The sequence below is a fragment of the Mobula birostris genome, chromosome 2 (assembly GCF_030028105.1).
Source record: "Mobula birostris isolate sMobBir1 chromosome 2, sMobBir1.hap1, whole genome shotgun sequence".
Classification (NCBI taxonomy): domain Eukaryota; kingdom Metazoa; phylum Chordata; class Chondrichthyes; order Myliobatiformes; family Myliobatidae; genus Mobula; species Mobula birostris.
This window is the reverse complement of record NC_092371.1, coordinates 212,714,926-212,730,100: the sequence shown is the minus strand read 5'-3', so window position 1 is coordinate 212,730,100 and position 15,175 is coordinate 212,714,926. Positions and strand designations below refer to the sequence as shown.

The 15,175-nt window shown below is 42.8% G+C and overlaps 1 protein-coding gene across 2 annotated transcripts in view; it reads left to right on the top strand.

The window, feature by feature from the left end:
- The first annotated feature begins 8,858 nt into the window (after positions 1-8,858).
- Positions 8,859-15,175, top strand: part of dnajc5ga (DnaJ (Hsp40) homolog, subfamily C, member 5 gamma a) — a 40,904-nt gene continuing 34,587 nt past the window's right edge. The window contains exons 1-2 of one of the 2 annotated variants that reach the window (XM_072251415.1): positions 8,861-8,958; positions 13,997-14,100. In XM_072251415.1, the coding sequence (XP_072107516.1) occupies positions 14,071-14,100 (30 nt within the window). In that variant the 5' untranslated portion in view covers positions 8,861-8,958; positions 13,997-14,070. Of the gene's footprint in view, positions 8,959-13,996; positions 14,101-15,175 lie in introns of both variants that reach the window. The other variant, XM_072251416.1, reaches the window with a different exon arrangement.

The following is a 15,175-nucleotide window of genomic DNA, read 5'->3' as shown; positions in this document are numbered from 1 at the left end:
TCATTTTCAGTTCCAGGCAGTACATCTACAAGTTTAAATTCAAAAATTGTATCTACACAATTTAACTCCTTTCACAATTCTCCAACATCAAAACTTTTAAAGTAAATCTCATTAAGAAACTTATCAAAGTCATTGCAAAAATAATCAGTTCTTGCCAAAAATCAAATTCTGATTCTTCAAATGAAAATAAACTTGTACATACAACCATATTAATTCCTCTGCTTCATTACATCGAATTTGAATAGCTTGCCATTTTGTTTCTTGGTTCATTGGATTGAAATAGTTTATCATCTATAGCAAGTCAATTCAGACTTGTACAAAAAAAACTTGAGCAAATGCTTTGGTATGATTTTACAGAACTGACTCCTGATTAAACAGTAGGGATTTTGGACACTGGTCTCTGCCAATACTGTCTTGTTATAGCTGCTGCGTGTTTATAGCCATAGCTTCAATAAAACCGATCGCTGTTGTCTCCCCTCTAGGGGTTTAACCTTGAGGTTTTCAAGTTAGTAGGGTAAAGATACTCACTAATTCCATTCTTAACAGTTCATGTCTTCAGCTTCTAATCGTTACTGTGTTTCTCTCCTTGTCCACCCTGCATCAGCCACACCTCGTTCTTGCATAGTTTTTTTTCCAAATTGTCTTCTTCATCCCTTCACAGGTGGAGCTTTCTAACATTACATTTTTGGGTTTAGTTCACCTGGGTTACATGATGGTTACCTGATGTTTAGTTATCAGCAAATGAAACAGTCCATACCTGGGTGCAGCAAGACTGGGACAATGTTCTTTTGTGGGCTGATGAAGTGGCATTCATAGTATGAGTGCCAAATAACCATAATCTCCACCTCCTCTGAGCTCCACCAGCAATAGCTTGGTGGGGTGATAATGGCCAAAAACTCAGCTGCAGAGATGTGATAATTTCAGCTCAAGATCAAATCTGGGATTGTCTATCCTATGTCAACCTATGCACTTAGTATCCAAAGGCTAGTCCATCATATACAAAGCACAAATCAGAGTGTAAAGGAATAGTCTACCTGCTAAGATGACCATAGTTCCAACATCTAAGGTCTCAACACCATACAGCACCTTAAAACCAGTTGCTTTGGGCAGATGGGGCTTGTCAGCCATGGTTGGCAGGTCATCTAGGAGAATGAAAACTCTGATCTCCAACCTCCATTGGCTTGCAGCTATATCCACTCATGGGGAATTTTTCCAAGGGAAAAATTCAGAGCTGGAGTCCCTAAGGCAGTCCTACACTGAGTTCAATGCTGACTGACGACTCCTGTGATGCTGTTGTTCCTTCAGATGCATGGGGGGTGGGGGGGGGGAGGCTTGCTCTCCATATCACACAACCCAGGCTTGCGTATTTAGACAGCTAGGACGAAATACATGGTCAACTCTGACTGGCAGAGACCCCCACCTCACTCACATCACAGGACAAGGCAACACCTTTGATTTTCCCCAGTCTGTATATTCATTCCTTCCAGTTCCATCATTGACTGCAGGGTGTGCCATTTCTAAAACGCACTGCAATGCCTTCCAAACATATGAACTCTACTACTTAGAAGATTATGTTGATCTTTTTGCAGAAGGATTCAGTAAAATAAATCTGAAATTACAAATTTTCTCTTGTTCGTATAGATAGGTAATTGATGGTAGTGGAACAAATCTGAAATAATAAAGGAACTCTACCAAGCCTGGCTGCAAAAGGATTGGGCACGAGGCTAGCAAACCCATTCCATAAAAACCCAGAGCTACAGAAATGCCCACGGAAGCTCCAAAGACTTCATCTCCGGGAGAGGAAGGACCTTCACCTAGATGATGTATGAAGTTGTATGGTGAAAGTGGAAGCCACTGGGCCTATCAACCTTCAGCCCAGGATTGAGGGCTCTGGCAAGCTGCTGTTGGTGCCCTATAAACCCAGCAGGGGCGATGGTTTATAGAAGTAATAAAGGGCCTTCTAATATCAGACCTGGAAATACTGTATAAAAGGTTTGATTTCTGCTTCTAAGGAAGGATATACTTGGAAAGGAAGGAGAGGTGCATCAGATTGATTCCTGGGATGAGAATAAGGCAGAAATCATGGTTCCAGAAAATCTACAACACAGGAAGCCATTAGTTTATTGTCTGTCAATTAAAAACCACCACCAGCTTATTCCCACTTTCGTTGCTATGGCCATAGCTTTGCAGGCTTTGGCTCTTTAAATATACATCCAAGCATTCCTTAAATGTGATGAGGTATTTGCTTCTATTATCCTTTCAGGGATTGAGTATCTTTGGGGAAAGAAAGTTTTTCCTCATTTCTTGTCTAATTCCTCCAACATTCACTTTAAATCCATGCCTTGTGGTTTTTGACCAGCATCGTCCCCACTCCTCCCTATACCTATACACCTGCCAAAGTAAAATAGATGCAGTTAAGTCCTGATGAAGGGTCTCACTTCAAAACAGCGGCCTTTACTCTTCTCCATATGTGCTGCCTGGCCTGCTGAGTTCCTCCTGTATTTTGTGTGTTTTTTTTCTATTATTCCCATTTATTCTATCTTTGCCACTCATCATTTCTATAAATCCAGAGTCCTTGATGCTCCCAAGAAAATCTTAGATGAGAAGAGAAGCAGGACTTTCTCTTTCGGCTCATGTCTTCAATTTTCTAGCCTTGACGATATACTTCTAATTTTCCTCAGGTTCTTCTCCAGTGCAGCCATATCATTCCTTAAATATAATTGACCAAAACAGGAGAAATTAAACAGACTGGCCCTATAATCTTTTGAGTTTAGAAAAATCACTGATGATCTTATTGAAACATACAAAATTCTAATCAGACTTGTTAAAGAAGATGCAGGGATGATATGTTGCTTGGCTAAGTGTCAAGAAGAAGAGGTAATAGTTTAGGCAGGATTAAGATGAGAACAAATTTATTTATATAGAGGAAGTAAACATTTAAAATTTTCCACTGAAGAGAATGATGGAAGCTGAAGTTGTTATATACATTCATGGCCAAGATCAATCAATTTGGTCATGAATATACTCAGAAATTAGTCAAAGGCATGGACTTGGCTTAGGAAAGTGGGGCTGAGGCAAAAAAGATCAGAATAATCAAAGTCAGAACACAGGAACTTTGTTGCACCACCGGGTCGAGACAACAGAGACTTATGGAGAAGAGGAGTTTGGTGGGTAACAAACTGGACGAGTTCATGGCGCTAGCCAGCATCAGAGAACATTTCGGGAGTGTAGTGCTATGTGTTTCACTGGAACGGGGCTGCACAAGGACATACCCGATCAAAACTTCTCCATGGACGGCTTCCAGACGGTTCGGGCTGACCGGAAGTGCACTGAGAGCGGTAAGCATAAAGGAGTTGGGTGCTTACTGTTCTGGTTAAGAACAGATGGCGCAATCCGGGTCATATTACGATTGAGGAACGTGTTTGTAGCCCGGATATTGAACTTTTTACTGTTGGATTTCGGCCATATTCCACCGAGATACAACACTGGGCGGCACCGGAGGTTGTTCCTGCCTGTGGCCATCAAACTTGCAGCTCCTCCCATGGAGGGTCAGACACCCTGAGCCAATAGACTGGATCTGCACTTATTTTCCAGCATTTTGTTGTTTGATTGTTTGTGGTTTTTGTATTGCTATATTTATGCTCTATGCTTGGTTGGTGCGGCTGTAACAAAACCCAATTTCCCTTGGGATCAATAAAGTATGTCTATCTATCTATCAATTACCTTTCTATACAAACAAGAGAAAATCTGCAGATGCTGGAAATCCAAGCAACACACACAAAATACTGGAGGAACTCAGCAGGTCAGGCAGCATCTATGGAAGAGAGTAAGCAGTCCTTTTAGCTGAGCCCCTTCAGCAGGATTGGAGAAAAAAAAGGAGGAAAAAGGTGTTGAAAGGTTGGGAGGGGCCAGGGAGGGAGAAACACAAGGTAGTAAGTGATAGATTCCTATTCCAGTATGTCTATCCAGGGCCTCCTCCACAGTCACAATGAGGCCACACTCAGGAGCAGCAACACCTTGTATTCCATCTGGGAAGCCTCCAACCTGAAGGCATGAACGTTGATTTCTCGAACTTCCAGTCATGCCCTCCTCCACCCCTTCACCATTCCCCATCCCCTTTTCCCTCTCTCATCTTATCTCCTGGCCTGCCCATCACCTCCCTCTGGTGCTCCTCCCCACCTTTTCTTTTTTCCATGGCCTTATGTCTTCTATTAGATTTCTCCTTCTCCAGCCCTGTATCCCTTTGACCGATCGACTTCCCAGCTCTTTACTTCACCCCTCCCCCTCCTGCTTTCACCTATCACATAGAAACATAGAAAATAGGTGCAGGAGTAGGCCATTCGGCCCTTCGAGCCTGCACCGCCCTTTATTATGATCATGGCTGATCATCCAACTCAGAACCCCGCCCCAGCCTTCCCTCCATACCCCCTGACCCCCGTAGCCACAAGGGCCATATCTAACTCCCTCTTAAATATAGCCAATGAACTGGCCTCAACTGTTTCCTGTGGCAGAGAATTCCACAGATTCACCACTCTCTGTGTGAAGAAGTTTTTCCTAATCTCGGTCCTAAAAGGCTTCCCCTCTATCCTCAAACTGTGGCCCCTCATTCTGGACTTCCCCAACATCGGGAACAATCTTCCTGCATCTAGCCTGTCCAATCCCTTTAGGATCTTATACGTTTCAATCAGCTCCCCCCTCAATCTTCTAAATTCCAACGAGTACAAGCCCAGTTCATCCAGTCTTTCTTCATATGAAAGTCCTGCTATCCCAGGAATCAATCTGGTGAACCTTCTTTGTACTCCCTCTATGGCAAGGATGTCTTTCCTCAGATTAGGGGACCAAAACTGCACACAATACTCCAGGTGTGGTCTCACCAAGGCCTTGTACAACTGCAGTAGTACCTCCCTGCTCCTGTACTCGAATCCTCTCGCTATAAATGCCAGCATACCATTCGCCTTTTTCATCGCCTGCTGTACCTGCATGCCCACTTTCAATGACTGGTGTATAATGACACCCAGGTCTCGTTGCACCTCCCCTTTTCCTAATCAGCCACCATTCAGATAATAATCTGTTTTCCTATTTTTGCCACCAAAGTGGATAACTTCACATTTATCCACATTAAATTGCATCTGCCATGAATTTGCCCACTCACCCAACCTATCCAAGTCACCCTGCATCCTCTTAGCATCCTCCTCACAGCTAACACTGCCACCCAGCTTCGTGTCATCCGCAAACTTGGAGATGCTGCATTTAATTCCCTCATCCAAGTCATTAATATATATTGTAAACAACTGGGGTCCCAGCACTGAGCCTTGCGGTACCCCACTAGTCACCGCCTGCCATTCTGAAAAGGTCCCGTTTATTCCCACTCTTTGCTTCCTGTCTGCTAACCAACTCTCCACCCACACCAATACCTTACCCCCAATACCGTGTGCTTTAAGTTTGCACACTAATCTCCTGTGTGGGACCTTGTCAAAAGCCTTTTGAAAATCCAAATATACCACATCCACTGGTTCTGCCCTATCCACTCTACTAGTTACATCCTCAAAAAATTCTATGAGATTCGTCAGACATGATTTTCCTTTCACAAATCCATGCTGACTTTGTCCGATCATTTTACCTCTTTCCAAATGTGCTGTTATCACATCCTTGATAACTGACTCCAGCAGTTTCCCCACCACCGACGTTAGGCTAACCGGTCTATAATTCCCCGGTTTCTCTCTCCCTCCTTTTTTAAAAAGTGGAGTTCCATTAGCCACCCTCCAATCCTCAGGAACTAGTTCAGAATCTAACGAGTTTTGAAAAATTATCACTAATGCATCCACTATTTCTTGGGCTACTTCCTTAAGCACCCTGGGATGCAGACCATCTGGCCCTGGGGATTTATCTGCCTTCAATTTACCTAACACCACTTCCCTACTAACATGTATTTCGCTCAGTTCCTCCATCTCACTGGACCCTCTGTCCCCTACTATTTCTGGAAGATTATTTATGTCCTCCTTAGTGAAGACAGAACCAAAGTAATTATTCAATTGGTCTGCCATGTCCTTGCTCCCCATAATCAATTCACCTGTTTCTGTCTGCAGGGGACCTACATTTGTCTTTACCAGTCTTTTCCTTTTCACGTATCTATAAAAGCATTTACAGTCCGTTTTTATGTTTCCTGCCAGTTTTCTCTCATAATCTTTTTTCCCCTTCCTAATTAAGCCCTTTGTCCTCCTCTGCTGAACTCTGAATTTCTCCCAGTCCTCAGGTGATCCACTTTCTCTGGCTAATTTGTATGCTTCTTCTTTGGAATCGATACTATCCCTAATTTCTCTTGTCAGCCACGGGCACACTACCTTCTTTGATTTATTGACCTTGTGTTTTTCCCTCCCCTCACCTTTTAACTCTACTTGTCTTTTTTTCTCCAGTCTTGCTGAAGGGTCCTGGCCTGAAACATCAACTGTGCTCTTTTCCATAGATGCCGAGGCCTGCTGAGTTCCTCCAGCATTGTGTGTGTTGCTTGGATTTCCAGCATCTGCAGATTTCCTCTTTAGGTGATAGGTGAAACCGGGAGGGGTAAAGTGAAGAGCTAGGAAGTTGATGGGTGAAAGGGAAACAGGGCTGGAGAAGGGGGAAATCTAATAGGAAAGGACAGAAGGCCATGGAAGGGGCACCAGAGGGAGGTGATGGGCAGGCCAGGAGATAAGGTGAGAGAGGGAAAAGGGGACAGAGGAATGGTGAAGGGGGGGCATTCTATCTATTTAAATCCCACTTACTAGTATTTGATGTGTAGCCTTCTGTGCTCTGGTGATTCAAGTGCTTGTCTGGATACTCAAGCAGTTTCACCCTCCATCACCACACAAGCAGTACATTTCAGACTCCAGCCATCTTTAGGGTACAAAAGTCCCTTGTCAGATTTCCTCTAAACCTTTTATGCCATAGATCAATACCCTCCAGATTAAGGTACCTCTGCTCTGTAAATATTTGCATAAGTAGTCCTCTCAGCCTCTATGTTAAACAAAATCTTTCTTGTCTCTCCTCATAATTGAAAAGCTTCATCCCAGTGAATCTCTACTGCGTCCTCCGCAGTGCATCACTTCATAGGTATCACAGCATGGAAACAGGCCATTTGGCCCAGTGTGTCTGTGCTGCGTCACCTGGAGAGATAATCCCATAACTCTCTAAACCTCTTTGATCTATGTACTTATCTAAGTAGTTTTAAAATTGTGCCCCTTTCAATCAATCCAAACCTGCCAATTTGGAATAGGCAGCCTATCCAAATACACATCACCCTTTGTGCGGAGAAGTTGCCCTGGTCTTAAACCTATGCCCTCTCGTTTTAGCACCGTTTCCCTGGGGAAGAAAGACTGCTTTCATCCTTTCTATACCCTTCATGACTTTACATAGCTCTATCATATCACCCTCAATCTCTTATGTTCCAGGGCACCATTTAGCATATCTACAAGAAAGCATCATCCATCATCAAGGGCCTCCAGCTTCCAGACCAGATGCCCTCTTTTCACTGCTGCCATCAGGAAAGAGGTCCAGGTTACTCTTCAACCATTATGCTCCAGAGTCAGCACAGATAATTTCACTCACCTCAAGACTGAACTGTTTCCACAACCTACAGTTCCAAGGGCCCTATAACTCATGCTCTCAGTGCTATTTTTTTTGTATTTGTATAAGTTTGTCTTTTGCGCATTGGTTGTTTGTCAGTCTCTGTATGTAGTTTTTCACTGATTTGATTGTATTGCTCAGTTCTATTGTAAATGCAAGAAAATGAATCTCAGAAGCATAGTGACATTTACATATTTAGATAATAAATTTAATTTGAACTTAATACCCTTGTCTATGCAACTTCTTTTATAATTCAGCCCCCCACCCAAGTTCAGGCAAAATACTGGTAAATCTTTTTTGCACTCTTTCTAGTTTAGTAAGATCTCTTTCCTACTATATGGTGATCAGAATTATACACAGTACTCCAATTGTGGCCTTGTCAATGTTTCATAAAGTTGTTTCACAACTTCTTTGCTCTCACACTCTAACGAAGACAAGTATCTCCCATGTCTTCTTCTCGTCTTATCCATCTGTGCTGCCACCTTCAGGTATTACTGGACAGAGTTGCATATTCATTGTATATATTCTATTCTTAAAAGTCCTCTCTAAATGAATTTATCAGGATAAATTCCACCTGCCATTTTACGAATGATTAAGCTGCTGCGAGGAACCAAATGGTGTATTCCTGTTTCCAGTTCTGATGTTACTATGACTTGGTTATCTGGAGGCACAGGCAGCCACAAGCACCATAACCAGAAGCCACTATTGACCATAAAAATAATTCAGATTTACCACAACGCAAGAATTTACAGGGATTGTCTGAATCCTTTACTCTAGGCTCTAAACTTAGTTCAAAGCCATCTATTCTTTTGCTAAAGCAACCGAGAACCGCAAATGCTCCGCCAGTCTCCCAGTGCTGCGCTTCCGACAGCTCTAACCGAACTGCGGAGAGCTGAGGTCAAACATAGGACTAGCATCAGAAAGACGATTATCTTATTGCAGAGCATTAGCCCGAGAAACTGTATGGCAGCAAAGAGATGATCGTACTTCCAACTCAAGGTCCAGCACTCTGCAGGTAAAACCGTCAAACCTCGCTCAGCCACTTTTTCAATGAGCCCTGTGCCGGCCCTATCGACTCAGGCATTGATTTCCAGATTCACACCACTCTATCAATAAAATCTTTAGTTTATACAGTTTTATTTCTTCTCCGGAGGAGTAGAAACTTCCCGACATTGTCCGACTACCGTCCCACGATAAAACCGGCCGCGGCGCTGTCCATGTGACTTCAGAGCCTTGTTCCGGCGCGTCACGTCCTGTCGGCCCGCGCTTGCGCCCTGGGGACGGCGTCGTGAGTGGAGGGAGCGGTGAAAGCGAGGAACCGAGCGGTGCTGCTCATCACCGCCAGTCCGACCAGAGGTAAGCGTCGTGCGCGGAGCTGCGAGGCGGCTGCCCGAATGGATATCCGGCTGCGTCGGGAAGACGGTCCCCAAGCGGGGAGGCCGCCAACTTGAAAAGTGTGCAGGAGCCCGGGCTGTGGCCCTCGGGAAAGCAAACGTCACCTGTAGCACCTCAGTCCGTGTCGGCGGCGGCTTGAGTGATGTTGGAGGCTGGTGGATGGCTGTGCGGGGCAACTTTCTGTGGATGAGGGGCGTTGTTGAAGTACCTCTGTGGGAGAAGGAGGGAGTGGGGAGTTGGACAGCGGCACTTCGGGAGAAGGGGTAGGTTGGAAAGATGAAGGGAGTTTGTGGGACGGGGAGGGGAGAGAAACAGTGGAGCAGCTTTCTGGGAGATGGGATGAGTTTGGGGTGGGAGGCAGTAGAGTAGTTTCCCGGGGAAAGGGCTTCTTTGGCGGGGTGCGGTGGAGTGGCTTCCGCGGAGGAGGGGCTGAGTGGTGGAGTAAAATGCGATTTGCTGTCATCTGTTAAAGAGTTTTGAAAAGCTCATTTATCTTCTCGCTGTTTCTGTCTTCTGACTTTCAATGTCCTTGTCCTACCAGTTCTGACGCTATAGTAACAGTTTTCAGATGTCTTCCTCTTTCCTTTACGAGTTTCCTTTGCACCACAGTTGCTAGGGCATCACATGCATCTGTTCCATTTTTCATACTTTTGGTCGTGCTTCTTCTCCCACCCAGAGCAAGGTTGCATTATCCTTGTATTGCACCCTATCCATCTGCCACTTTCAGTGTGATTTTGATATCAGGTACATGCCCCAGCATCACGAAGGGGCAGCTTCCTCAGCAATTGCTTGGTTCACTCTTCTGTTTCTCCCAACATCCACCCTCCTTTGCATGTCACCTCCCCCGCAATAACAGGAAATGTAACGCTATCTTTTACTTCCTCAATTCCCATCACCCAGGAACTTCCGCACTTGGTCCAGATGAGGCAGCTGTAGTTGTGCTGTAGTGATGCTCTTAATAGACAATAGATGCAGGAGCAGGCCATTCGGCCCTTTGAGCTGGCACCACCATTCACTGTGATCATGGCTGATCATCCACAATCAGTATCCAGTTCCTGCCTTATCCCCATAACCTATGATTCCACTATCTTTAAGAGCTCTATCCATCTCTTTCTTGAAAGCATCCAAAGACTTGGCCTCCACTGCCTTCTGGGGCAGAGCATTCCACATATCCACCACTCTCTGGGTGAAAAAGTTTTCCCTCAACTCCGTTCTAAATGGCCTACCCCTTATTCTTAAACTGTGGCCTCTGGTTCTGGACTCATCCATCAGAGGGAACATGCTTCCTGCCTCCAGCGTGTCCAATCCCTTAATAATCTTATATGTTTCAATCAGATCCCCTCTGATCCTTCTAAATTCCAGTGTATACAAGCCCAGTTACTCCAATCTTTCAACATATGACAGTCCCGCCATCCTGAGATTTAACCTTCTCTTATCATTGGAACAACTAAATACAGTTTTGGTGTCCGTTTTGCGGAATATTTGAAAGAATTATACTATTGCCTGTCATGTTAAATTCTCCACCCAACTTGCCCTCTTAGCTGGTATTTCACACTGTTCCAATCAAGGCCCCTCGTAGGTGTCTGGACACCATCTTATCCTTCAGCTGCCATGTTGTAGCCCTTGGTATTTAATTGTATAATTTCAGATAACCAGCCTAAAGTAAGGTCATCAATGTTAACTGCTTAAGTCCCTCCACAGTTCCTGCCTGGATTTCCAAATGTAGTGTTCTGTTTGCTGTAATTTAGCATTGCTTTTGTTCCCCTCCTCTCCTGTATCGACTGGACAAACTCTTGCTCTGATCTGCTACCCTTTATCACTTTTCTAACCTTTTATTACTCTGTGTATCCACTCCATCACAGACACATCTTTTGTTCTCTTCATTTCCTCTTAACTTTTTCAAGTTAATGTCAACAGAAATATTAAGTGTTCTGTCTGCAAATGCTGTGTGACTTGGTGCATATTTCCAGCAATTTCTCTTCTACTGAGCTTGTAACCACTTATAGTGTTTCAGTGCAACTTTGGTGCAATGTTAGGTGTACATTTCCAATTGGTGTATGTATAACAAAAGCTGTCTAATACAATTGTACTCCTGTTTAGATCATCTGGTTAATCGTCACTAATCTTCTTTCCAATTTAACTAACGTAAACCAAATGAATTAACTATGGCCAAACAAAAATTTGTTAGTTTAATGGAAGACAGGAAGGAATGGATGAAAGAAGAAAGATGGTACACTTGAATTTGGTAGCTTTATACTGGAGTACAATGTAATTAATGTTGCAAATGGTGTTTATTTGGTAGCTTTCATGACCTCTCAATACCCTAATGTCCTTTACAGCCAAAGAATCAGTCACTGTTGTAATGAAGGTAATATGACTGTGGTATGCAACGAAGTACCATAAACAATAGTATGATGACTGATTAGGCCACTTTGGCAATGTGAGTTGAGATAAAGTACGTGGGGCTGGAAGCGCATGGTGAGAGTGGCTGTTTTGAGTTGGTTCTGATGCTTAGACATGGTGTCTTCAGAGAATGCAGAATGGCCATGGGTTAGCAATTCCCAACAGTTGGTGGGAGTATTGCATTTTTAAAAAATTTAGTGGTATAGTTTGGAGTAGGCCCCTCCAACCCTTTGAATTACACTGCCGCACAAACCTAATTTAATGATGGGATAATTGACAAGGATTACTACCTGAGAGGAAACTGGAGCACCCGGGGGGGAAACCCACGCAGGATATACAGAGATTTCTTAAAGAGTGGCCCCAGGATTGAATTCCAAACTCCGGAATGCCTTGAGCTTTAATTTTGCCATGCTACCACTCAACTACCATGAAACCCGATTTTGAAAAGAGCCTTTGAGAGTATCCTTGACTCTTCAGTCTGCCTGGCTATTTGTTATTATGAGAGTTTTGATTATTGTGGCTCATTTTGGTGTTTCCTGTTAAGGCATGTGACTGATGGGGCCTGCCCATTGTACTGGTTTCTTTGGAGAGAAACTTGGTGTCTCTCCAGTGTTTTGAGGTGCAGGAGTCCTTGAAGATGCCATTATGTTTGTAGGAGAATAAATTTGGACAATTGAATTATATCAGAAACACATTTTGTGATGTCTGAAGAAAAAAATGAGTGACAAAGCAAGTTGGAAGTAAAAGCTCTGCAAATTCTCCAAGTCTGGTATTATCAGTGGGGAGTCAAAGTGCATAAACAGTAACATTTTGGATGTTTGACCAAATGTTTTCCGAAGGGGATAATTTCCTTTTTTAAACTTTTACCATTTGCATGGATAGTTGATGATCAGTAAAATAAGAAAGCAGTGTTCAGAATTGACTGTTAGTTAGAGTAAGTAATAAAAAGTATTTCCATTGGCAGACAGCCAGAGGCACAGAATATAATTGTTGGTGGAGCCAGAGGGAAGAGAAAAGAATATTTTGACTTGCATAGCAAGTTGACAAGAACTGTCATGTCAATTAATTGTGAACTGGAATGTAATGTAAATAGCACTTGGAGAGGGGGAGAGAACTTGTAATTGTATGGGAATGAGACTAATTAACCCTGTCAAAGAGCAGCACCAGTGAAAACTATTAAACCTTAATTGCATTCAACTTTGATGTATGTCATAAGATGCAGAGTCAAACCTCTTAAGTATCTCGAACTTGGTCAGTATTTAGGAAGTAATTTTTTTTAGAGGCTGAATGAGTGACATTGTGTGAACTGAGTTTCAAAACTTGCTTACACGAAATTGTTTTTGTACATTGGAGCAATTATTATTGGTTTTGTATATTTCGGTAATAATTGTGGAGGTAATTGGAGAAATCAATTTAAATTTGGAATTCTGAAGAATAGTTTATTTTGTATGTAGCACTACCCCAAAACTCTATAGCTCAGCAAGTCCTTCATAGTATGATCAGATGAAATGCCTGAAATGCTGATGTTTGCACAGCAGTGTATGGTTGCTCCATTAAAAAAGTCCAAAGCCGTCATGTGCTAAGGTGACATGTTAGGCGTGGGGTGACATGTTAGGTGTGGTTGTTAGAACTGATTTTTTTTTAAGCACAGTTATACACAGCAGTCCATTTTGATACAATCCAACAAATATAATCCATTGTTCAGTTGTATAGACTAAAACTCTTTTGCTGAAGATTCTGATCCTACAAATTTTTGACCCTGATTTCTAATGCACAGTACAATCTGGAAAGCATTGCAATTTTAAAGGACGAACCTAAGGTAATATCTTTTTTGGGTCATTGTCTCTTTTCAAAACTAATACTGACCCAATTTCAACATTGCTTTCTTTTCCAGTCTTTAAATCTTGCAACTGCTTATGTTTCTGCAGTTACCTTTTAAATTCTCTTACCAGGTAAACAACCCTGTCAAGATACCAGACTAATCATAAATGCTGTCTTTAATGAAACTCCTTCAAATTCTTATAATCAATGACATGGTCAACCAAACTTCCTCTCCTTTATCTATTCGCTGCCATTTTTTCCTTTTACAAATTGTCCCTTGGTGAATAACACCTCTCTTGCACATTTTGATTTTCATTCATTGACTTTCTCCTGTTCCATATACTGCCAAATTTGATTCTGAAGAAATCCAGTTTGAATAATTCTAATCATTATGAATTAAGCAAGAACCATGGCAACGTTTTGCTGGCTACATACAATATGTCTTTTGAACTACTCTCACTGCAATCTGCAGCATGTAATTTCTGTAAGCAATGTACTTTTAATTCAACTTAATGAACTACAGATTTCTCAGTTTTCTAATGGGCTTGGCGTACTTAACTCTTAAGCAGGTACGGCATCTTTCAACAGATGAAGGTTCTTTGCTATAGGTGGAAGTAAGGAAGGGAGTAGGAGGAGACTCCAAGCCAGGCTGAATCAGGGGAATGGGACACCCTCTACCTGGCATCTCGTTAGCAAATGAGCAGTCACTGGAAAACAAAATTGAGGACCTGTATCGGAGGGAAATGTGAGATTGTTGTATTCTATGTGCAACTAGGACATGGCTTACTCCCAGCATGCCAGATAAGGTGATCAGACTCGAAGGCTTCTTGAGTCACAGGATGGACCAAAATGCTGATTCAACAAAGACAAGAGATGAAGGTGTGTTTCATATAAACTCTCTTTGGTGCTCTGATGTGGTGGTTTTGTCAAAGTCGTTCCCACAACCTTAAACACCTAATAATCAAATGCTATCCATTCTATTTATCTTGGAAGTTCTCCATAATCCTGACCATACTTTACATACAACCAGCGGCTGACTATAATGAAGCGCCTGAGACACTGTATGATGCCATCTCTAAACAAGAAAGTTCATTCTGACGCATTTCAAATCATAGTCGGGGACCTTAACCAGGCTTTTTTGAAGAAATCTATGCCCAATTACCATCAGCACATAATGTATAGTGCCAGAGGTCCCAACACACTAGTGACTTGATCATTGTTATACTAAGATGAGGAATGGCTACAGTTCTATGCCCAGACCATATTTTTGGTAAATCTGATCACTTGGTTGTCCTCCTTGTCTGCATGCACAAGAAAGTCCATAATGAGGAAGGCTAATTTTGATGGCATTAGACAGGACCTTGAAAAAAGATTAGGAGAGGGTATTAATAAAATGATATGTGGCAAATAGGAGTCCTTCAACAGTGAGATAGTTGTGGATCCAAGTGTTTCTGTTCAAATGAAGGACAAGGCTGGCACGATTAGCGAACAATGTTTCATGGAGGATATCACAATTCTGGATCACCAGCTCTTACCGGGGGCCGTCTGGATTCGAACTCGGGACCTCTCGCCCCGAAGTCCAGCGCTGATGCCACTATGCCACCAGCCGGCATAAGGGAAGTAGGAGGACAAGAAGGGGAAATAACGTCTTGGCAGAGTAGGTAATGGAGAATCAGAAATTCTCCAAGAATATCAAGGATTAAAAGGTAACTTGGGAGAAAATGGGCATCCTTTAAATATGTGGAACAACGTGAGGTGGGTCAAGTCTTGCATGAATACCTCTGTATTTACTGAGGTGCAGGTCATGGAAGCTGAGAAGAGAAATGATTTCCTGAAACATATCCACATTACAAGAGAAAATGATAGTAGTCTTAAACCACAAAGTTGCCAAGCCTTGGTGCCTGACCAAATGTATCCTAAGAATAGTGAAGAAATCTGGGAAGAAATTGCTGGG